Consider the following 26570-nt stretch of genomic DNA (forward strand, 5'->3'; position numbering starts at 1 on the left):
CAGAATACCTCAACAGAACAATAACAGCTAAAGATATTGAAGCAGTAATCAAAAAACTTCCAGTACACAAAAGACCTGAACAGGATGGTTTCATGGGAGAATTACACAAAGCATTTAAGGAAGAGGTAATCTCTATCCTTCACAGACTATTTTTAAAAATCCAAGAAGAGGGAAGTCTTCCAAACTCTTTTTATAAAGCCAGCATCATCTTAATCCCCAAACCAGATAAAGACACAACAAAGAAAACTATAGGCCAATATCATTGACGAACATAGATGCTAAAATCCTCAACAAAATACTGGCAAACTGCATCAAGCCATACTTTTAAACGATCATACAGCATGATCAAGTGGTATTCATCCCAGGGATGCAAGTATGGTTTGATATTCACAAATCAATAAACATAGTACATCACATAAACAAGGAAAAACAAAAAACCCATGACTGTATAATAAAAGAAGACATTTGATAAGGTACAACACCCATTTATGATAAAAAAAAACACTCAGCAAACTGGGAATAGAGGGAACATCCATCAACATAATAAAGGCCATATATGAGACACTTACAGCCAACATCATACTCAATGGGCAAAAACTAAAAGCTAAGTTTTTACACCCACTAAGATCAAGAGCAAGACAAGGATGTCCATTTTTACCACTCCTATTCAACATAATATTGGAAGTCCTAGCCACATCAATCAAACAAGAAAAAGAAATAAAAGACTTCCAAAATGGAAAGGAGGAAGCAAGACTGGTATTGTTTGCAGATGACATAGTAATGTACATAGAAATTCCTATAGACTCCACCAAAAATCTGCTCAGCCTAATTAAGTGAATTTGGCAAAACAGTGGGATACAAAGTCAATATTCAGTACACCAACCAAAGTCATTTTTGTACACCAACAATGAAATATCAAAAAAAAAAAGAAATCAGGAAAAAACATCAATTTTGCTATAGCAACAAGAAATATAAAGAACATAGGAATAAACCCAACCAAGAAGGTAAAAGACCTGTACTCACAAAACTACACAACACTCAAGAAGGAAATTAAGGAATATGCAAACAAATGGAGGCATGTACCATGTTCATAGATTGGAAGAATTAATATCATCAAAATGACTAGACTACCCAAAGCAATTCATAGATTCAATGCCATCCCTATTAAAGTACAAATGACATAGTTCACATATACAGAAAAAACACCTCGAAATTTATATGGAACCATAAGTGGCCCCCAATAGCTGTGGCAATTTTGAAACAGAAGAACAAAGTAGGAAGAATCACAATACCTGATATCAAACTGTATCACAGGCCTCTGTAATCAAAACAGCCCAGTACTGGCATAAGAACAGACACAGAGACCAATGGAAAAGAACAGGGAGCCCAGAAATAAACCCAAGTCTCTATGGTCAATTAATATTTGACAAAGAGGGCAGCAGCATAAAATAGAGTGAAAATAGCCTCTTCCAAAAATGGTGTTGGGAGAGTTGGACAACTATATGTAAAAAAATGAAACTCAATCACCAGTTTGACCATGCACAAAAATAAAATCAAGGTGGATAAAAGACAAATATAAGCCATGACACTATAAAATTCCTTCAGGAGAACATAGGCAGAAAATCTCAAATATTTCATGCAGCAATACTTTCAATGATATGTCCCTTAAAGCTAGGCACATAAAGGAAAGAATAAACAAATCAGATCTCATAAAAAAATTTTCTGTACCTCTAAAGAAAATAGTACTAAAATGAAAAAAGAACCAACTGTATGAGAAAATATATTTGCCAATGATACCTAGGACAAGAGTTTGAACTCCGATATATATATAAAACTCACATGACTCCATTGAAGTAATACAAATGACCTAATGAAAAAATGAGCAAAAGACCTGAAGAGGCACTTATTCAAGGTGGTCATACAGAGGGCCAGAGACATATGAAAAGATGCTCAGAATCACTAGCCATCAGAGAGATGCAAATTAAAAACCCAATGAGCTGCCACCTCACACCAGTGAGAATGGTCATCATAAACAAATCAACAAACAACATGTGTTGAAGAGGATGTGGAGAAAAGGGAACCGTAATACAATGTTGGTGGGATTGTAGACTGCTGCACCCACTGTGGAAAATAATGGAATTTCCTCAGAAAACTAAAAATGGAACTGCCTTTTGACCCGGCAATTCCACTGCTGGGATTATATCCTAAGAGCCCCTAAACACCAATCCAAAGAACCTATGTGCCCCAATGTTCATAGCAGCACAATTTACAATAGCCAATTGCTGCACACAATTTAAGTGTCCACCAGTAAATGAGTGGATAAAAAACTATGGTACATTTAGACAATTGAATACTACACAGCAGAAAGAAAGAAGAAGGTCCTACCCTTTTCTATAGCATTGATGGAATTGGAAAGCATTAAGTTAAGTGAAACAAGACAGGAGTTGAAAGACAATACTATATGATTATGCCTTCAACTGGAACCTAATCAACAAAAGAAAAAAAGCAAGCAAAATATAACCAAAGGCATTGAAATTAAGAACAAACTGACAGTTACCAGAGGAGAAGTGGGAGGGGATGGGGGAAAAGGGGGACGGTTCTCAGGAACAACTGTGAAAGACACATGGACAAAACCCAGGTAGGATAGGATCAGGGGAGTGGGGGGGGATGGTTAGTGTGGGGGTTTTATGGGGGGGGGAAGGCAGACAACTGTACTTTAAGAACAATGAATTTTTTTTTATTAAAAAAAAGACTGGTACATTTTCATAATACAATACTACACAGCAGAAAGAAAGGAGGAACTCCAACCTGTAGTGACAGCATGGATGGATCTGGAGAACATTATGCTAAGTGAAATAAGCCAAGCAGTGAAAGACAAACACCATATGATCTCACCTGTACATGGAACCTAATGAACAAAATAGGCAAGGAAGCAAAATATAATCAGAGAAATTGAAATAAAGACAAAGCTGACAGTAATCAGAGGGGAGAAGGGAGAGGGATAATGGGGAAAACAAGGTGAAGGATCATCAAGGGACATGTATAAAGGACACATGGACAAAGCCAAAGTGGGTAGGAGTGAGGGTGGGAGGTGGGGATGGGTGGGGTGAGGACAGTGGTGAGGGGAAAATGGAGATGACTGTACTTGAATAACAATAAAAAAAAAAACAAGTTCTGGAGAGCTAATATGTAGCCATGTTCCTGTAGTTAACAATACTCTAGTGAATAGTTGAAGTTTGCTAAAAGAGTATGTTTAAGTGTTCTTAGGACACATACAAAATACAGTAGCTATATGATATGTTAATTAGCTTTATTGTGGAGACAATTTCTCAATTTATATGTATTTCAAAACAAAGTTTTGTGCCTGAAACATACACAATTGTTATTGATAAATTATACCTCAGTAACGTTGTAAAGAACAAGATAATATATGTGAAAGCACTTGTAAACTATAAATTATAAAGGCTAGGTTTTTAAATGTAACCTATATTATAAACTCTATTTGGTAAAAAAAAATCATAGCACTTTTTAAAAAGATATTTAAGAGACATTGAAATAAAGAACAAACCGAAAGTAACCAGAGGAGTTGGGGGAGGGGAATAACGGGGGAAAGAAGGGAAAAGGTCATCAAGGAATATGTATGAAGGACCCATGGACAAAGCCAATGTGGGGAAGGATAGTTGTGGGAGGTGGGGGTGGGTGGGGTAGAGGAAAGCTGTAGTGGGAAAATGGAAACAACTGTATTTGAACAAAAATAACAAAAGAAAATACATCAATTAAAAAATATTGAAGAGATTACAACAGTCATAAAACCTTTTGCAATTCCTCCCTAAAGCCCTTCATGTTCACTATTTGGTTTGAATTAATATGGTTATCTACCTGTTGATTTGTCTTACTCTTTAACACAGAATATGAGCAGTCTGTTTTTATGACTAGCTCAGAATGTATTAAGCTAATCGATATATCTATTGATATAACAGTATGCTTTAGAACACAGTTAACAAAAGCTTATCACTTCACTGCATGCTGAACCTGTCAAAATATTTTCCTAGAAATAATTTGAAAATAGAAATTTTCTGTCTTTCATTATTCTAGTGGGTGGTGACAAAAATATTAGAAGGCTACTTTCCAAGTCCATATCTTAGCATTTACTATTGAAATGCTGCATATATTTATCTTTTTAAAAAATGAGTTTGAATATAATAATACTACAAGATGAATTGGTATCTAATCCCAAAAGGAGATCTAATTCTAGTTTTCCCATATTTACCTAATGTTAAAATTTTCCCAACTATTCTAAAGGGATGGTACTGAGAATCATGCAGGCCAGGCTCACATCCCTTCATGCTAGTCTAATGCCCATACTCTTGGAGGTGTATGAGTGAGGGAGGCAATGGCCAAAGTTACTTTACAAACAATGTGGTTTTGGGCTTCATCATAAAGCAATAGCACACCTTTAGATATTTTCAACTGGAAGAAACCTCACCAGTAAATTAGTCTAATCTCTCCATGAAAGAAAAAGCTGAGAGAGTTAAAATCTCTCTCAAGTTCACAAAGCAAGTTCTGGCCAGAAGAGGAACTCACATCTCAGTAGACACCATCCCAACTATACTTAGTAATCAATACACAATATGTTTCCTCACATAAGATTTACTTTCAGCTATCTCATAAAGACTTTCTAAAAGTCTTAATAAATAGTGATGTTTTTAAGATGCTCAATATCTTCGATCATCAGGGAAGGGCAAACCAATACCAGAATGGCATACCACTTCATATGTATTAGGACAGCTAGAATCAACACATCAGATGGTAAGTGTTGGCTACGATGTGAATACATTGCTGCTGGGATTGTAAAGTGGTGCGACCTCTTTGTAAATACAGGGTGGCACTTCCTCAAATTATTAAACATAGAGATACCATATGACCTATCAATTCAATTTCTAGATACATAACTAAGAGAAATAAAAACATGTTCACACAAAAATAAAACGTTTCATTAATGATGACTTAAATTTGCATAATATGAAAATTGAAGGGTTTTTTACTGTATAAGAATAAATCAATCTTTTGACTTCTTTCCAACCTCAAAATGTTAAAAGTGAAATGGGATGCAAAAAGCAAAGAACACCAAGACACTTGCATTGAAACAAATTAATCTAATTCATTTAAAAAAATGGAATATTGAAATAGCTGACATTGTTTCAGGATGCTGATTGCTAGAATCACTTACATACCGCTTTGCAAAGAAAGGAAATACACACACAAATGAACAGGACTTGAGGAAATAAGGAGGAAACAAAAAGCACAGGTATTTGGATAATCTTTACTAAGCCAAAGTTGAGATCTATTCCTGAGTTTGACTAGAGCTAATGAGAAAATGGGAGGACAGGAAGTAGAAATATAAGGACTCCCAGGGAAGAAGAGCATGGTTTAGAACAACCACTTCAGAACAGATTTACAAAAAGCTTGGGGAAAACATATTCAGGAAAAGCTGATGCCTACAGACCAAGAAATTAGATGTGCTTTCTTATAAGGGAGTACCAAATACAGGAGTTTAAAAAAAAATAGAATTGGTGAGAGCAATTCATTTGAGTTCCTAAGTCATCACCCGTGAAGCCATTGAGAAAGTGAAGCTTTGACTTTAGCATCTCAATCTGGCTGTGACATTGCCTGAGCAGACAAGACACTTAATGATCTGCCTTTGGAGATTTATCTCACTTTGATCCTACAAACATACAGCTTCAGACAAACTGGCCTGTCCTCAGAATATCCTTGCATGTTGTTCTCACTTCCCCTTTCTTTAAATCTTCACTCAATGATATGTTTATTGCTTTTAGAAAGAGAGGAATGGAGAAAAGGGGGAGAAGAGAGAGAGACAAAGACAGACAGACAGAGGCAGAAACATCAATTTGAGAGAAACTTTGATCAGTTGCCTCTCATATGCATCCCAACCTGGAATCAAACCCACAACCTAGGTAGGTGCCCTGACTAGGGATCAAACCCACAACCTTTCAGTGTACAGGAAACTCTCCTATACACAGAACTACCTGGCCAAGGCTCATCTCTCTTTTTGTATTTACCATTCTATTCACCCATCACTAATTTGTGCATAAATGAATTGTACTTCAGATCCTTTTAATTTATTGTAATTTTACCCAGTTTTCAAAGTCAGGTTCAAAATTTCTTCCATTATTATCCATGAAGCTTTCCAGGGTCACTTCTATGCATGGTGAAACAGCCCTATGATTGTAAGGATTGTCTCAGCCATGCCCACCCAAAACACTTTTCCTAATCACCACAATGTGGCAACTTCAATTGAATCCTATCCTAGCATCTCAGACCTCTCCATCACAAAGAGTTCAGGGCTCCTTATTCTACTTGTATTATTAATTATCCTTTTCAGATGCTCTGTTAGGGCCACTCTGTTCAGGGAAACACTAAAAATAGGGAGATGAAGAAGTGTGATAAAGAAAATCAATTTTAATTATGAATGAGATGAAAGAGTTGGGATAGTCAAAAACCACAAACAAGAAGCAGCCACTGGTGATGGACTGAAAGAGGATATACAAAACTTTCTGGATCCCACACTTTTATGGAATAAATGCTAAGGTCGATGTCCCTGCCAGTGCCCTAAAACTATGAAAACATTCAGAGGTATCTCCATTCATTTCCAATGGGGTTGAAATTAGATGGGTTATAGCCTTAGACTGAATACTATTTTATTTCCCTAAGAATGTGGAAATAAGTGTAATATGCATCAAGTGAAAATGCTTAGTGTGGGTTGTACAAAGCAGCATGATAAACTTCTATTCTTTGGTTTCTATATGCCGTACTGGGCACATCCAGCCCATGAATGGTAAGTTCCCAACATTCTCTGCAATTCTCATACAAGGGATCTGAGCTTCTTATCTACTTCATAATAAATAAAGCTAATCATACTCACAATGTTCACTGCATAGGATATAAAGCAAAATAGGCACAGTCACAAATGTGAGCAATAACTTTTCAGCTTGTTGACAAAACTAGTCACTAAAATAAGCTAAAGCCAAATGCCATGAATCATATGAGTTCCATTAAACATTTATGAGATACTCATAGTTTTGAGGGTACTCATGAAAACTATTGACTTAGTATGGAGACACAATACATGTTATTAATCTTTTCATTTGTATGCAGTTACCTACTTCTCAAACAATACTAATAACAAATTGCCCCCAAACTCAAACCTATCTATACCAGAAGATTCTCCTATTGGCAAGATAAACAAGACATCTGTAATAAAACCATGTAGAAAGCTACATTTCTTAACAAATCCACTTCCTAATAAAACACCATCTGCAAGCAACCCTCAGTTTCCCCTTGTTATATAAATAGGTCTTTTACTGTTTTCAAATGTAGTTGCCAGAAAATTTTTCTAAGCCCCATGGTAGAAGACATCAGTCTATTTTTGATTGCCTGGAATGATAATAAATTCTGTAATACTAAGTTTTTTACACAAAAAAGCTACTTGTTTAAAAAGCATTCTTCTACTTAGAAACTAACATTTTGCAGTAAAATTGGTTAGACATCTAGTATCCTTAGTATTGGTACAGACATTCTAAGAATCAGGGAAATGTTTCAAGGATAGGATATAATTGAAATTTCTCCATTATACACATAAGCATAGACACATAAACATGGGTGCACACACATGCACATTTCATTTTTATAATAGTTTATGATCTCTCAATTCAGAAATATAATCATACATTATTTGTATATCTTAGTATCACATCTTAGCCTTTTGGCTAAGATCAAGCGTATTTGTACATTTTAGAATACTGTGTTTCCTGATCATTCACTCCCCACTTCTCCCAAATACATTTAACTAACACATATATCAGCCTCCTGTCACTCGAACCAGGGTAAGAGTTGGGAATGCTAAAAAAAATACAGTGGCTGCTCTCCTGAGAAGCCTTTTTAGTAATAAAATAATGCTACTACTCCTTAAAGATAACTACTTTGACTAGGGACCTAGAACTCAATGATTAGAACTCTTGGTGCCAGGGGCTGGGGCTTAAATGTAATGATAAGTGTTTTTTGAAAAGTTCATTAAGATTTAATAAGGTGAATTTCCAGACCTGATCGGAGTTTTAGCCACATAAATGCTATTTTGTTCAAAGCTCCATAATGCTCCACTCTATCTATACTTACACCCATGTTTTTTAAAATATATTTTATTGATTATGCTATTACAGTGGTCCCATTTTTCCTCTTTTATTCCCCTCTGCCCTTCACACCCCCTCCCACCCACATTGCCCCACCTTAGTTCATGTCCATAGGTCATACATATAAGTTAATTGGCTTCTACACTCCCTATACTAAACCTTCCCCTCACCTATGTTTGATCTACACCTTTCTAACCTCACACTTCCTTTCCTTCTGTTTTTGGTTTTCAAATTACCCTTAGAGTCTGTTTATTCTCATGACTTTAGGGTGCTAAGCTTCTCTTTACCCACCTTTTATGTGCTTCCTTGAAACCTATATTTTAAAATTAGTTCTTCCTTCAATGATCTCTTATGATGACTTTATCGCACCTGGCTCATTTTTCTACAAGGCTCTACCAAAGCCTATTTGTTCTGTGCATCACTGAACACTATGTTCAGTGTGCATATGTTGTTTCTTGGATCATCATCTCTAGAGTTGACAACAGCTGAGACTCTGGAAATGTAACTCTCAATGGTGTGTCATAGCATTGAGCAAAAACATGAAGTCATTTCTGAATCAAGGTCAGCCATTTTGTGAATGTATAAAAGAGAGGATTACAAAAGAATGGATCTCATGGGAACTGTTACCTGTCACTCCACTAATGAGGTATGCAGAAGGCTGACAGACCTATTAGTGGGCCATTGTTATTTCAGACCAGTCCTGGTTGAAGGCACTGCTGTGTAAGGAGGGAACAATAGCGGATACCAGGGCAAGTGCAGGAACAAAGATGATATCCAAGTCTCTCATCATACTCCTCTTTCAAAGCCAATTTCTTCTTGGTTTATAAGTATTACAATTCGGTATTAAGTCATCCAGTGGAAATTGGGATCTGGGCTTCCAAATGGCTGTTCAGAAGAAGAGTGAAATAAGATACAGGAAGGCAGAGTATAAATAAAATGTTTAATAGAGGATGAATTTTCTAGCAAATGTTTACCTTTGTTCATGTTATTTGATTAATATTATGGCTTAGAAAATGTAATCAAGTAACCATTTTTGAAACTAATTCATTTGACAAACATTCGTTGAGTATTTTTTTTTTATGTGTCAGGTATTTGCTAGGCACTCAGGATACAGAGAAGAATGAGACATACCTTACTCTCAAGGAGCTCAAAGTTTAGTAGCAGAGACAGGCATATAAGCAAGTATAATACAATGAAAAGGGTGCCTATATATATATATATATATATATATTACACAGAGGATGACAGATATATAGATATGGATATGGATAGATATAGATAGGTAGAGATAGATAGAGATATAGATGATGATATAGATATAGATGATATAGATATAGATGATATAGATATAGATGATATAGATTAGATATAGATATATAGCACTAGATGAGCCCAGAAAAAGTGGTTTTTATTAAGATTGGGAAAATCAGGGAAGCTTTCATAAAGTGACAACTGAGTAGGCTTGAAAGAGAAACAAGATTTCACCAGGAAGACAGGGTAGAGTAGGAAGAGACACTGTATGCTGAAAGGACAGTAGGTACAAAAACAAGGAAGTACAATACATTATATGACAGGAAATTACACATAGTTCTCTAGGGCTAGGATTTCATCTGTTTATGAAGAAATGGTAAAACATGAAGTCAGAGAGAGAATATCTTTGTATGCAGGACAAAGAACTCTGGACTTTTTTTTCCTGGAAGTGATGAGAAGACATTGAAGAATCCAGAACAGGGAGTGACATGACCAGATTTTCCCAGTAGATTAGCCTTTATGGAGGATGGTTTGGAAGCAAGGTAAGACTAGAGGGCTAGAGACACAACAAGGAGAGCTATCACAGCAGACCAGGTGAGAGATGCTCGAGGGTACTTCTAAGGTAGTGACAGTGAAGAGGTGACAGATGGGGGAGATATTTAGGAAGAAGCTTGACAGGGCATTGAATTATGATACTAAAAGCAAAACTGCCTCAAAAATGAAAAAAAATATTAAAAACACGCATTCAGAAAATACAACCAACAGCCTAAATCTCCCTTTCCTTTGTGTTCCCATCATTCTCTGAAATCACTCCACCTACTGAGTATGAATAAAGGAAGAAAAAAACAGAGGGCACATATATGGTCAGACTTCTCTAATTCAGATACCACTAACTTGGAATCTCCAACAATATAGACTATCCGTGACTCTTATTAAGAATTTCAACCTACTTTCTTCCTCCATGTCTTTTCGAGCTTTTAGTCACCAGTAACAGGAATCCTGTCTAAAAGCAGTGGCTTCTTCCAATCAAGCGCATAAGGTACAGTAGGTAGTAGCTTACATGGTGGTATATGAGGGGCACCCAATATATGTACCACACCAAACAGTCAGAAGGCCTGAGATCCAATCATTAGTGATTTGTTCCTTAAAGAGAGGCTTTAGTCCCTCAGGACTTCTCTTTTGCAAAGCAATAATTTCTGAGATGGGTAGAGCACTCAGTCTTTCTAAGCCCAATGTAATTTTGGTTGAGCATAATGTCTTTGGCTTTCACAGGAGGGCTCAAGGTAGTATAAGAGTAGTATAAGAGGGCTATATAGATACCGGTGAGAGAAGGTGAGGCAAAAGGGAAGACTGGGAGTATGGAAGATAACATAAGATCCTACCAAGGGATAGCCCTGCAAGCACTCAAGAAGCCAAGGTTGTTAAAGAAGCCTTCCACTTCAGGTTCCAGCAAATCACACTGGCACATTCTTGCATATTAAGGAACTTCTGTGTTTTATGTTTATTATATGCTATTGGCTAGTCAAGACCTATCATGACTCACAATCTTTTCATGGCCTCACATTGTTTATGACCAATTTAAATCTGCAGTACATAATACTGAAAATGTATTGTCTGGGATTACTTCATAATCCAACCTTTCATTCACTCAGAGTGACCTTCTCTTTTGTCATTCCAAATTATGAAGTTTTAACTCTATTTGCAGAGTGTTAATCAGTCAAGTCACAAGTGACAGAAAATCAAAACTCAGATTCTGACATTGAAGAGTCTCATTTATTGCTTGAAAAGGTAAACAGAGCTGCTTGTGAATACTTGATTATAGAGGCTATAGCAGTAAACTACAAAAAAAAGAAGCAAAACAAAACTTTAAAATTACTTACTTCACTTGTCTGGAGAAGTGTAAACTTTGGTAGTTTAGTCTTTGAAATGGTTGTACTGGGTTTTCCATCCAAGAGGGATCCAAACGACAGATTTCCAAAGCTATTATCAAATTCAATAGAAGGTTCCAGTGATGGAGAGATGTCTGGTGTCTGGTCCTGGCCATCCATGGGTCTGACACATGCAGTTGATTTTTGTTGCCCCATGCTTATTTTGCAGTAAAGCCCTGGTTGGAAGTTTTGAACTGAAAGGCCACTGCTGGGAGCCAATAAAGAGGATGCAACTAAAGGAGACCCAGGTGCTTGCACTGAAAATTTAGATTCTTCTGGTGAGTTGGATTGAAATATTTCTTTGAATGTATCACCTGCACTGCATTTGAGACTACTGTCTTCCTTTGCTGATGGGTTTGACTCTTCAACTGTTCCAACTTGAGGCTGTTCAGCTGGGTAAACAAAGAAGTCTTCCATTCTAGCTTGGGGCTGGTCCTGTGAAGATGGCTGCATCTTGTTTGACTGACTACCTGCCTGGGTTGCCAGTAGAATGCTAGTGTTATGACTACCTTGTGGCCAGTCAGGTTTTGATTTCCTGTTGTGCATTAGAGTTGAGTTCAGTATCACAACAGAAGGTGGAGGCATTGGTGCTGGGGGGTGAGTGTTATCCTGGTAAGGTGGAATCATTTGGTTCTTTTGTTCTGTGAAAATACTTGGTCTGTTTTTGTTGATGGAAGCCTGGGACACATAATTCTTTGGGATTCCCACTAAATGATTCTGATTAGAATGGTTAGTTAACAAATCCTTCATTTCATCATAGTTTCCCAGTGTGTTCTGAATTCGGTTGGCAAGTGCATCACCTTTGTTTGTCTAAAATAACAAAAAGATGGGGGTGGGAGGAGAGAATGAATAAGTTTGTGATTCCTAATGTTTATGTTTCAAACATGTTCTAAGTAGACTAGCATATAGGGTTCTCTGAATTCTTATGCTGCTATAGAATTTCACACTTTTCATGTGCTAAGAAAAAAATCAATAATGCTATTGAAATAACCTCTTGGAATGAGATGGTTGGTTAAAGTTTGTATACTCCTGGCCTGTGCTTAAAAATGCTCATTGGGGGAAGGTATTAAATTACTTAATTTATGAATTTTATTAGTCAAATAACTAACTTTAAGTCAGATGAGCTGAACTGTTATATTCTATGTTGTGATTCACAACTTCTGCTTACTGATCATTGGAATTATAAAGGATCGTTTGACTTGTAGTTGTTCTTGGCATGTTAGTCCTTTGCATTACATTATACCATGAAAGAGGCTTAGCTTGTTGGATAAGAAAGTCAGTTAAACTATAGTATCATAAATACTTTCAGTTTAGAAAAGGCATGGGATTAAGTAACACCTAACTGAGCTAATTTATGACTAAAGCAAACCTAATTCCTTTTAATCAAAGAAATATAAATTACTGGTGTCTACCTACATATTCTGGAGACAATAGTGTTTACATATTGATGATTCATACTTGTTTATTCTGAAATGGTAGCTAGGGAAAATCAACAGTGACTCAAGATTTCCTTTGTCTTTTCAATTATTTAGAAAATTTATTCAAGGATTTAGCACTGACTGGTGTGGCTCAGTGGATTGAGTGCTGGCTTGCAAACCAGGGTCACTGGTTCAGTTCCCAGTCAGGGTACATGCCTGGGTTGCGGGCCAGGTCCCCAGTAGGGGGTGTGCAAGAGGCAACTGCACATTGATGTTTCTCTCCCTCTCTCTGTCCTACCCTTCCCCTCTCTATAAAAAATAAATAAATAAAAATATTTTTAAAAGAATTTAAACTGTTGCTTAAGTAAATCAAAAGTCAGATTTTCAAAGCAATGTTGGCAACTGAATCATTCTATGGAGAGCCAACATACTAGCTCTACTATCCCCTATAACATATACCAATCTTATTTAAATGGCTATGATTATTTTTAAAATAGCTAACTTCCTACATATTTTTTTCTAATATAGAAAGCACAGCCTTTTATAACTAACATTGGCAGGGAGTTATATACTTGGAAATTACTGATGAAAGCTCAGTTTTTCAACTTCAAAAGTGAGTTTTTTACTCTCTTTACCTGCTTAAGATATTATCAAAATAAGATGTTGAATTCAGAAGGGCAAAGTACTTCTTAGTGCCTAGGCTATACTCTTCTGGCCCAAGATGTTGGAATAAAACAAGGTTACTGTCACTCATGAAGGCATGTGGCAGTAGGGCAACTGGATAGAGAAGACACCCACCATATGTAACTTTTATATTCTGGAAACGAAAAGCTTGTTTTCCATGCACGGGATTGGGTAACCACCTCCCCACTGGTACAGACTCTACTGAAGATAGATGTTTAATATCTAAGATTTCTCACATGCCTTTACCACAGCCCAGTATACTAGTGTACACAGAGAGTATGCTGATCTGAAATTTAGTCTAAACCTAGGTTGTATGATTGTGTGCTGTTTTTTTTTTTTGTATGTGAAGATGGGAGAATATGGAAATGAATAGAGAGTGAAGTGCCAGAAATGGATTAAATCACCCAGGGAAAAATGTAGAATGGGAAGATTAATGAGAACCCTGGAAAATATCAACCTTTGATTAAGAGAAGGAGAGGAGCCAGAATAAGATACCAGGTAAGGACAACCAGAGAGGGATTCAAACTGAAAACTTTGGGTTCATTATTAGCATGATCTCCATATATTGTATACAGTATTCAACTCATACCATGTGTTAAATCATAGAAGAAACTTTCAAAAAAATAGAGCAGTTTAGAAAATATGATTTTAAAGATTAAGGGAAATTATGCTAAATATATGCTAAGAGAGGTCTGTCAGGAATGGGGGATTTTGGAAATCAATATACATATATCAATTTAGTTTTCTTACCCCCAAGAACAGGTTATACTGTATTACATATAAACTTGGTGCTGAAGTACTGATTAAACAATTAACATTTCATATAATCCTCAGCAGAATGAATGTTCCATTTTCAGAAATATATTTGAAAGACATATTTAATAGAGATGGGTAGAAATTACTTTTATTCTCTAAAGGCCCTGAATTTATCCAACTTAATGGCAGCAATTACTTTTCAGTTAAGGCAAAGATAAACCCTCTGTCTCCTCTTCACGAGAGTTGGACAATGAACAATTTGGGAAGCAGCCAAAACCAGTCTCTCCATTCAATCCCTAAACTCAGACAAAGATATTCCATTGAGCTGAGGGCCCCATAAGAATTTAATGTGAGGCATTGTTGTACTGGTCCCTCAAACTGTTTACTTCTAGGGTTAAAGATTGCCTGAAGAACACTGATACCTTGCTAGCTTCAAGGATCTTACACAACAAAGAGAAAACACACTTCATTCCCATTTTAAATGCCTTCATTTTACATTGTCTCATTCATTGAGTTAGGACATGCTTCCTTCCATCAAAGAAAATTCGATAGCCTATGAACTTTTCCTTATTGCCATAACTACCAGGATGTTCAAAGTTAAATTTATTGAACTTTTATTGAAACTTCACTTGTCTTTCATTTAAAATTAATTGAACTTTCATTAAAACAGAGTTCTATGGGATCAAAACCATGTCCCATTATGTCACAAAGACCACCACAATACCTCAAAGCCCTGAGAAGTAATTTTTTCTCTCTAGGCCAGCCACATCAGGAGTCACATTCCTGGTCCTGTTCAGCAGTAAATAAAAGGAACAGGCTCATCTTTACTTCAATGGAGGAAACCTTGGTTATGTTTTATTGTCTCTTCATTTATGTCTACAGTTATAAAGATCTGGAATTGTGATACATGCTTAGGTATCTTTTACATCTCCAGGTTTTAAAATATGCTTGAAATTAGGAGAAGTAATAAATTAGTCAATGTATAAAACTCTGTCTATATGAATAAAATTGGAGGAAAATTGAAAGCTTTCTAAATAAGTCTAGAAAATCTACCTCCTATTACATAAACAGTTATGATTTCTTTTCCTGCACAAAAGTATAAAGTTTTCAAGATCAGAGACCACCTTTTATTTGTTCTTCTATTTTTAAGACTTAGCAATATGTCTAGTGCATATAGACACTCAATAAATTGTTGCTGAATTGAACAGGATCAAATTATAATTCATACATTGTCTATATCAAAATAATGTATTTTGGGTAAAAGCTATATAAATAGAAAAGCAAAAGAGGAGCTAAGTTGGTTACTGTGATTGAACATGAAATTGAATTGCGAGCTTCTTTGTAGCTAAGGCAATAAGGAAAAGCTCATAGCTTATAGAATTATTTTTGTCAGAAGGAGAGAAGCTTACCTTAATTCATTAAATAAAACAAATGATTGCCAGGTACTAAAATATGAAAAGAAATTCCTCTCATTGGATTAAATTCAGCCACAAAATTTTTGAACAGGAAAATAGTCTTTAGTACCAATTTTACAGAAAATGCAAAGATGACCTCATGTGACTTTTCCTTCCAATGACTAAAAAGCAAGAGCATTGTATGAAATAAAGAACAGACAGTAACCAAAGGGGAGTGAGGAGGGAGATAATGGGGGAGAAAAGGGAAGGGTTGTTAAGGAACATATATAAATGACTCATGGACAAACTCAAAGTGGGGGAAGGATAGAGGGTAAGATGTGGGGGTGGGTAGGGTGTGGGAAAGTGGTGGTGGGGAAATGGAAACAACTTTTTTCAAACAACTATAAAAAGAATAAAAAGAATAAATGAAAAATGAAAAAAATAAAACACTGTGCCCCCCAAAATAAAAAATAAAATCCAATTCAGAGAAGGCAAGTCTGCATGTGGAGTTACGAGGCTAGACCAGTATCTCCAACTGTGAGGCTTTCCTGTGTATTAATGGTATAAGAATGGAGCTGGGGCAACCTGAAGGAATGGAGGGATGTCAGCTCCCTTAGACTAACTTCCTTACAGAGGAATTGTCTCAGATAGAATTGTAACCAGAAAGACAGTTCAAGATTGAATTCTCTGGCAACACTTTCTGTGTTGCTGATTGAAGGAAGATCCATATGATTTGTATAACAGACATGCTGTGGCTACAAGTAGGAATTACTGTGGTCATTTTTAAGACATATACTGGTAAGCTGAAAACACTCATGAGACAGAGATAGACATGGAGGGCACACAGACACATAGCCTCAGAAGTCCATTATTATCAATCTCCAATAATTAATAGTACAGTCCACATGGACAGAGTGAAGTCTCTGCCTCTCCATCATTGGAGGTGGGTAACTGACAACCGGTTTTTAAATTTCTCATGATGCTTATATGCTATCTACTGAATAGAAAACTCAGCGAGGCCTGAAATACGTTTATGTACACCTACACAATGTACTCTTATTATACACAATAGCAACTTGTTTTTCACCCTACAGAGTTTTAGCAATCCTATTAAGAACATGATATTCTGGGCAGTATTGATTCAACATTATAAAACTGGAAAAAAATGAAATCTGGTCACTTTAATAATTATAGGTTTCCTTCAATTTGGCCATTTCTGTACTTCCCATTCTAGTTAATTGGTTGATTCTTTAAAGGTAACCTCTCCAGCCATTACTTTCTGGGTAACCACAATTTCTCCATTATCAAGGAAATGCATTTTCCAAGTATTTTCAGGAATGAATTACATGTCTGGTTTGTGGCTCATGACTAACAGCACTCCTTCATTTAAGCTTTTTGCCTCTCATTACTTTAGGAAATGCAAAGTTGCCTCAGTTTGCTTCTAATGTTATCTACCAATCAGTAGTATAATTTCATTGCAGAACTAATGTGCTAGAAGGTAATTGTACCATAGTATTTCTTTTTAATAAAGATAACTAAATAACTTAAGTTTTGAGGTTCATTTCTTCCTTTTATTTCATTTTAGCTAATGTATGTGATTTAGTAATACATTTTTTTCTAATTCTAATATTTTTCAATTAATGTCTCTAAGCAGTAAATAGATATTTCTTTAATGATAATAACTTGAATTTGTACAGTACTTTACAGATTTCAGGGCATAGTTTCCCAGGTTGTTTGCCTTGATCTTTACAACCATGAGAGTCAGTGAAGCAGCTGTATTCTCAATCTGGCTTCTAATTGTTCCAATACAAATGGCCTAAGATAATCCACCTAACTTCTCTGTGCCCCAGTCCTTGTTTTTTATTCTTATTGAGCTGTGAAGAGCTATAAATGTTAGTTGTTATTGTTATCAGGTTTTATTCACTTCAGAGGAGAGGAAACTATAGGTCAGAGAAATGAAGTCACACAGGAGGTAAGCTTCTTCTAACTTCCTGTCAGAGTATATGAACAGCTTCCTGTTACAGATACAGAATCGAACAGAACTGGGTCTATTTACCACTTATATGGATATGTAAGGTTCAGAGAAGCTACTCACCTCTCTTAGTCTCAAATTCCTCATGGAAAACATGGGGAAGATGCCTACTCCAGTTGTTTAAAAAACTAAACACACACATATATAAAGCCCCAGCACAGTGCCTGGCAAACAGTACACACTTGGTATATTCTAATTTCTTATCTCTCTCAATATTTTCATACTAATCTAGACATGTCAAACTTTTCAATCACTTTTAAAGACATCCCTCTCCACAGCATAGCACAAACTAACTCAAACTTGAAAGACATAAGCAACAAAAGCAGCCACACACAGAAATTACCTACCTATCAAATCTAGGTGTGGTTGATATTCTTACCATTCTGGGAGTGGTATAGATGAAGCAAAGAAAGGAAAGAGATCAGCCAAGAACATGAGAAATCACTGTTTCTTCTTTCTGCCTAGAAGGGGCAGTCAGTCCTACGAACTGATGTTCATTGGCTAGTTTATTATCACTGACACTGTTGGACAAGTGATCAAGCAATGTTTTAGGGTTTATGGTGGCAAAAAGTTTCCTGAAAGTCCTGGTCCATCACCAGGGATTTTAATTTTTTTTTAAATTTGATAAGCATTCCTACTCAAAAAGAGATGTGGTATGCCTTCATCTCTACCAGTAGCTTGTGGGATAGCTCTAGAATTATCATTACCAATAGCATATCAAGCTACTCCAAGGATGTCCATACCAGTCAAGTTATGGGGAGTTTTTGGAGGTTCACATCAGTTTTAGTATCCTAATACGGGGAAAAGGACAGACCTATGCTCCAGTGATCACCTAGAAAACTCTGAACATGGACATAGTATAAAATGGCAGCTAATCATAAAAGCAATGGTGAAAGAAAATTACTAGGTCATCAACTGTTAACATTATTCTTTTCCTTCACAGTCTTTATCAAAAACAGAGGCTCTTCTTCATCAAGAAGCATAAAGGTAATAGGCTGCTAATCACATAATAGGCCTAGCCCTGTACTAGACTAATGTTCCTGTCAGTGTCTCTATCTAATATGCCTTTGACATATCAAGATGGCTTTTTAAAACTTCTAACAATGTTGATAACATATTTTAATTGCCTTACATCTAAAATAACACTTACATCTAAAAATAAATGTGTATACATATATAAAATGGTCCTTGTAAACAAAAGATGATGTTTAACTTAAAGGTATAAGACCACTAATTGAAAAGGACTTGAAATTACAAAAGGGGAATAAACCAAGGATGCTACACCTCATAAGAGTGTTGAATACAGAGTATTGAATTTTAAGGATGCACACTTTGTGTAAAGTTCATTTTTAACCTATCCAAATATAATTTGTAAAACTTATGTGGTTGTTTTCTTTTCTCAAGAAAGGATGAGGCATCTATCATCCCTTTATCTCTCTTCCATTGTCTGTAAAAAATGTAAGCCACAACTGCTTGTCCTGAACCCAATCTTCCTTCCACTCTTTTGCTTTGTTCTCAATCTAATATTCCATCCCCATCTTTATTCCCATGGCTCACATGTTCTTGATTTTGTGTTTTCTCATCACCTCTGGAATCTTATTTTATTTATTCTCATCTCTCCCTCTTGTACGTTCTTCACCCTCTCCATCTCCAATGACATCAGTTTCTTCCCATCAATCTTTGAACACATTTAAGTTTCTTTCACTTTAAAAAAAGTCTTTCTTCCATATAATTTCTCTGTTTGCATTCTAACTGGATTTTTTAATGTCATCCTCAATACAAAATCTCTCTGAAAGACCTTTTCTACTTTTACTGCCTCTCTTTCTTTATTTTACTACTTCTTATTTACTCTCCAACCTCTCACAATTTGGCTTCCCACAATGACCACAACCATCAGCAAATAAAACAACTCTCCCTAAGGTCAATAATTAATTCTAATCTGCAAAATCCATCAGCCATTTTCCAGTCCTTACCTTTCCTGACCTCTCTAACATATATAACCAGCAAATCCCTCCTCTATAAATCCCTTATTTGGGTCTATTAAATGATTCTCTCCTAGTTCCCTTCCTACCTCTTTGATCATTTACTCCCTTTTAGTTAATTTCATGGACTCAGCTTTTACCAGCTATTTTACCCCTAAAATATTTTACTCCCAGAGATTTTTTTCTTTGTCCTTACTCAGTAATCTTACTCAGTGATATTCATTCTCACAGCTTCAATTGCCACCTACAAGATAACATCTAGCTCTCTCTCTCTCTTGGCAACTTTCATTAGCTCCAGATACACATATCCAATGCCTAGAGGATATGTCTCCTTTAATATCCAACTGGTATCTCAAAACCAATACACTCAAGATATTATTATTTTTCCTACAAGTATTAACCCTGTTGTCCTCCTGAACAACCTATTAGTACCACCATCCTCTCAAGTCAGATGGAAATAACTCCTATATCACTCTCCCCACATCCAGACATTAGGCTCACCATTGCAACTGCCTTACTCTACCTTAAATCCTGTTTGCCATGAACTCCCCTTAGCAAACAATAATAGCTTCTTTATCTGCCTCTAGTTTGCCTTCTCTCCAATCCATTCTCCACATTTTCAACATTATCTTTTATAATTCTAAGTTCTGGTCATGTCCTGACTTGAAAACTTGTAATAATTTCTCTCCATTAACAGAAAATAGGGTGCCATGTCTTCACTAATCCTTCCCCTATCTCTCTAGCAGATGTTGTGCAGTCAGACACTCATTCATTATGATTTCTGCCACTGTGCAAGAAATCCCTTGAAAGCAGGAACTATGCCATATTTCCCTTTGTAAGTAGTCTAAGACATGACTTGCAAATAATGGGCCTTCAGTAAATGCTTGTTAAACTAATCATTTGTCTAAATATGCACATTCAAAATTAGTATGAAAATTAAATCAATTGAGATAGAAAAATCATTTTCAAATAATATCATTACCTACAAATTAAAACTAGTAGTTTAAGTGACTTAAGTCTCTTTGTCAGAGGTAAGTAAACTTGGAAGATACTTGAGGGTTTTGATCAAGAGTTGCTTATTTATTCTAATCAAGGCAGTAAGAGTCTAGTTTCACTAGTCATCAATCCAAACAGCATACTCTCTGCCTAATAGTAGTATTTGTACCCATGCAATCTTTATTAAGAAGTTTCATTTTCAAGAAGTCACTGTTCTATCAATGGTGCTTTTCTAAAATCAGAACACATAAAAATTCTCTATTTTTGTTTCACCTCTTACATAATTGTTGTTTTATTATAGACAATTACACTGCTGTGAAATTTCAATAAAAACCAACCAGCTTCCAGCAGTTTGAAAAGATTGTCTCAACAAACTCCACTCCAAATGGAAAGTTCAGAGCCAGTTATTGTCAAATCAATATTTAAACATAAAATTATGATAGTTATTGGAGCTACACACTAGTTAGAATACCACTAGAAAATCAACCTAGCTATACTACCCAGTCTGATTGAAGCAGTCTCCAAAACCATGATTATTAATAAAAAAAAATGAATAGATGCTAAAAACCTAAAATGGAAAAGGAATTCAGTAGCCTTGCAATGGATGGCACTCACAGGGAAGAGAAATAGACATGTATATTGACATTCCAAAAAGTCTTCAGGGGCTTCCTTGCTGATATTCAAAGTGGGAGAAAGTATCATGAGAGCATTCCTTGCTGTAGAAAGTGTTAGGCAATAAAGAACTCTTTGGAGACAGAAAGCCTCAAAAGTCCCTTTCAAATTTTATTATGTTCACCAAAGAAGATGGCATATGCCTTTGAAGACTTCCTCATAACCTTGCAATTGCCCCAAATACAGTACATGTATATAATTCACTTGTAAAATATATTATCCTGAAAATGATTTGAGTGATTTAAATATAGATTAAATGTTGATTAGCGCATTCAAAGATGTAATAAGTAACTATTTTCCAGAAAGATAAATTACATAGATATTCAACTACCTTGTAGGGCTCCCCCAAAAGATCAAAGCCTGAAGAAAAGAGATCATCTTCTTGCTGGACTTCTTGATTTCTCTGCTCCCATTCCCTTTTTTTAAGTGTACTACAGTCTTGTTCATAGTGACTAATATGAAAAGAAAAAGGCAAAAAGACAAATAGATTAATTAGTCACGTAAGTCATTTAACTCTCTTGTTATCAATAAGGAGAAAAAGTACAAGTCAAGGCTATCAAACTGATACCGAATTGAGAGCATAATTTTTAGCTAGGGTGACTGAAAGCCTTTTTTGGTAAACATTTCACAAAGCATGGAGTCTGACTTGAACAACAAACTTCTGTTAATGAAAAAAGTTGTAAAAACCTTAAATAAATTTAACACATAAATGTTTTATAAATACGAGTATCTCTGTGAGACTGACTCATCACATTTCAGGTTTGCCCACTGGAGGATCAGTAGAAAAGCTTTCAGACAATGACTAAGATGTATTCTGGGGCTTTGGATATTATAGAACAAAACTGCTTCTTTATTTATTTTTAAAGACTTTATTTATTTATTTTTTTAGAGAGGGAGGAAGGGAGGAAGAAAGAGGAGAGAAATATCAGTGTAAGAGAGAATCATCAACCAGCTGGCCCCTGCACATGCTCTGACCAAACCCACAAGATGGGCAAGTGCCCTCACTGGGAATTGAACTGGTAACCTTTTGTCTTGCGGGATGATGTTCCAAGCAACTGAGTCTCACCAGCTCAGTGAGTACATATATGTTGCACAAATTTGAATTATATGACTTATGTAAAATGCTTAGTAGGTGCTAGATAAATGTTGCTTTTCTTCTTCATGTTAATATTTTCATGTTAAGACTTAATTAGACAATTGACATATAAATGAACTTAATAGCTAAAGAAAGTACAAGAGTTACCCTGATATAAATGTGCAGTTGACAGGTTTAGAATGCAGCTGAAGTCTTAATGCCCATCAGTGGCAGCCTAGTTTGCTTATGAGTACCATGAATTTAATTTACAAAATAGGAGCCCAGGAGTGTGAAATATCAATGGGAACTTATCTAGATATTGATACACATGGAGAGTAAGCTGCCACTACGCTTAATCAAACACCTTTCTCCACAGGAATCCTTGAACTGACAAGTTCAAAGTGATTTTGACAGTCTTATCTTCTGGATAAACGACACTTCATTTCTTGATTTGAAAAATAGTGGCAACACTTATAGGATATTTAAACATACAGTATGCTTTCATAATATAAACAGTGTCAGATATGTGAGAGCTCACTGGGCTACTCATGTATATGCTCAACAAATGTTGCCATTGTCTGTAAAAACAAAAAAGAACCTCTATAACTCTACCCAAAGCTGAGGCCCCACATCTGGGTCCTACCTGGTCAAGAAAGATGCCAAGCCCAGATACTGAAAGCCAGTCTACCTATTTGCAGTCTCAAATGATATCCACAGGTATTACATTTGCTAGTATCATCTCTCATTTCCATTCACAAGTTGGGTCCAGAACCTCAAACAGTTGCCATGTATCACAATGTATTTATTAGAGGTTGATGTGGAATCACCCAGGGACAGTAACATCTTCAGTCCAAGAAGTGTGGAGCATGAGATTTGACCTCAGCACCATATATTGAGTATGGGTACCCAAGACCATCATTAATTTGTGAAAATCTAAGGAAGATTGGATGTCAGAGGTTGAGGTGGAGGGAACAAGTTAAAGCAATATTTAGTCATGGTGGGAGGAGGCTTTGTTACAAAAAAGAAGTACATAATTTGTGTGACTTCTATAGCAGATGATTTTCAATGTACAAATAAGAGCCAAAGTCTCTTGTGAAAAGTTCTGAGAAACGTGAGCAAGATGTCAGTTTCCTACTTATCTGTTCATTTTGTGTACCTGACAGCCCAGAATAAGAGACCCATACCTATAGATCACATTTGATCCTCCCATGAAGAGCACTGAAGTACTTTGGTCTCTTGAATTTGCAAATTACCTCCTTTGAGACATAGATATAATTAAACACTTGAAGGGAAAAAAGGAGAAGAAACAGAAACATGTTTCAACTTGTAGGACAACTCATCAAGTGGCCAACAGTCAAGGCATTTTGCATGCTTTTGACCTGGGGTTGATTTGTTGGAGGCACTTGGCTGCATTTTGCATTAGTTCATTAGCTACCAAAATCCAGATGAAAATCTGAAGAACAGACTGAGTGTGCATCTGGGTGTTATCTGTTGCAAGAAAACTGCCTATTGCATTTTAAAACACATAAAATAAAGAATAGGGAATTCTCATATCTCTGGGGAGAATGATTTAATCTCCAGAAAGTTCTACTGCTCTTGGAAGGCAAAAAATCTGTCCAACTTTTTTTCTTTTTCACTCAGCATGGCATTGTATTGAAAGCATCACAGAGCGAGGTATAACAAAGAATAAACTACATGTGGCTTTCACAGTGTGTAGAACATCACTGATTTATGACTGAAACCAAAATTACTAATTTGAAGCACCAGCTAATTAAAATCATGGCTAGGTATTTACCCTCCCTTTATATCTATGGCTGTTTATAATTATGAGGACATTTTTATCTATGGAATTAAAGTCCTTATGATTCAGGCAGATTGTGTTTGAATCTGTGAGTCCTTCAGAGGCCAAAGGAAAGCACATGTCTATCACCTGATGATCTGACATACCTTCACACTCCCGAGCTTGTTTTCCAAAGAAACAAAAGACTCCAATAGCCCATGAAGAAATGCTCAAGCCAGAAATATGAATTAATCATCATGCTATTTGTCTAAATAATTTTAGTTTATTCACATTGATGAGAACAGGGTGAATTGGCCCTATCAGTGTGAAAACTCATTTTTATATTGGGATGTTGAGCCAAAAAGCTCAACTCAAGGACTCTCCACTCTTAGCAAGTTAAGATGTTCTTTCAATATGTTTCTCCCAGATATAATGAACTTTGTCACATTGTGGTGATATAAAAATCACTGAACAGTCAAAACTCAATTTATTCCTAATTAACCAAAGATCTTTGGCCTTTCTCTCTCCAGCTTATATTTATGGAATCCCTGCTTCACTGACATATGCCCTAGGTGACAAGAAAAGGACAGAAAGAAGCAAAAATTCAATTTAACTACAGACATACATCAGAGATACTATGGGGTTGATTCTAAAGCACAACAATAAAGTATCTATTAAAATTATTATATTTTCCCATTACCATTTAATCCCCTTATATCCCACTCCCCACTGCAGTCACCACACTGTTGTCCATGTCCATGAGTCCTTTTTCCTTTTTGATCAATCCCTCCACCCCATAACTACCCAGTAGCTGTTATCCTGCTCTCCATCTATGAATCTGTCCCCATTTTCCTTGTTCATTAGATTCCACATATGGTATTTGTCTTTCTCTGAGTAGCTTATTTCACTTAGCATAATGTTCTCCAGATCCATCCATACTGTTGCAAAGGGTAAATTTTCTTCTTTTTATGGCTGAGTAGTATTCCATTGTGTAAATGTCTCATAGTTGTTTTATGCACTCATCTACCAAGGGACATTTGGGCTGCTTCCATATCTTGGTGATTATAAATAATGCTGCAGTGGACATAGGGATGCTTATGACCTTTTGAATTATTGTTTTAGGTTTCTTCAGTATGTTTGCAGAAGTGAGAACACTGGGTAAAAAGACAGATCCATTTTTATTTTTTTTTGAGGTATCTCCTTAGTGCTTTCCACGGTGGTTGCACCAGTCTGCAATCCCAGTAACAGTGGGAGAGGGTTCTCTTTTCTCTGCATCCTCACCAGCACTTGTTGTTTGTTGATTTCTTTATGATAACCATTCTGACAGGTCTGAGATGGTATCTCATTGTGGTTTTAATTTGTATCTCTCTGATGATTAGTGATGTTGAGCATCTTCTCATGTTTATTGGCCATCCATATGTCCTCTTTGGAGAAGTGTCTATAAAGTATCTTTATAAAGTAAATTGTAATTTTTTTTCTGGTGGAAAGTCTCCTTTAATCTGGAAAAAAACAAATGCAATATCTGTAATTCACAATAAAATGAAGCACAATAAAACAAGGTATGTTCGAACTCTGCTATTTCAATGTAATGCATGATGGTGAGAAGTTTCTCTCTAGAATAGGGCTTTTATATTAGATCTGATTTTACCACTTGTCTGTCCTTGACCTCCAATAACAGAGAAAATGCTCTTGTTAACACAGAAGGAAACTAGGGCCCTCCTGAAATGAGGGGAGCTGTCCAAAGCCTTCATCAAGGTAATGACAAAAGAAGAAAGGGACCCATGCCTCTTCCATCTTCAAATTCAAGTGATTTCTTCCTATCTTCTCCTTTTCTCAGATACTTTCCTATTCTTTACTTTAAACCTGATCTTGTACACAGGCAACCCCCATTTTTATCATTATAAGTCATAGGTGCATTTACCCAGGACACTTGTAGATTCACTGAGATTGAAAAGGTTCAATTATGCCATCTTCAATACCTCACAGTGGTAGCACCCTCAGACTGACAATGCAGGATAGTCTCTTAAAACAGAGACTGTTGGAACAGGAAGAGATTTTAGCAACCATCTAGTTCTGAAACATAATTTTATAAATGAGAAAACTAAAATGAGAAAGGTAATGGGCCTCACAGCAGGTATGATAGAACTAGGAGGCAGGATCCTAGGTCTTCCAATTCCCAAACTGTTTCTCTTCCTACTACCCCATTGTTTGTTCTTTCTCCTTCCCAGGTTTCCATCACACTCAAAAATAAATATTTGTTTCATTAACACTCTGTTGGTTAACTTTCCTTAGGATTATATTTTATTAGAGATTGCCAGTAGGGAAAAAACTTTGGGAATTTAATTTGGATTCCAATATAGAAAACCCATTAGTTTCCTTTCATCAAAATCTGCAG

At 36.1% G+C, this 26570-nt stretch overlaps 1 protein-coding gene across 1 annotated transcript in view; it reads right to left on the reverse strand.

The window, feature by feature from the left end:
• Positions 1-22403, reverse strand: part of AFF2 (AF4/FMR2 family member 2) — a 587647-nt gene extending 565244 nt beyond the window's left edge. The window contains exons 1-3 of the mRNA XM_028523486.2: positions 22387-22403; positions 21652-21772; positions 11339-12196 (exon numbers count right to left, since the gene is read on the reverse strand). Coding sequence (XP_028379287.1) covers positions 11339-12196; positions 21652-21772; positions 22387-22403 — 996 coding nt within the window. The remainder of the gene's footprint in view (positions 1-11338; positions 12197-21651; positions 21773-22386) is intronic.
• Positions 22404-26570: the final 4167 nt, after the last annotated feature.

The sequence above is a fragment of the Phyllostomus discolor genome, chromosome X (genome assembly GCF_004126475.2).
Source record: "Phyllostomus discolor isolate MPI-MPIP mPhyDis1 chromosome X, mPhyDis1.pri.v3, whole genome shotgun sequence".
In the NCBI taxonomy this organism is placed as follows: domain Eukaryota; kingdom Metazoa; phylum Chordata; class Mammalia; order Chiroptera; family Phyllostomidae; genus Phyllostomus; species Phyllostomus discolor.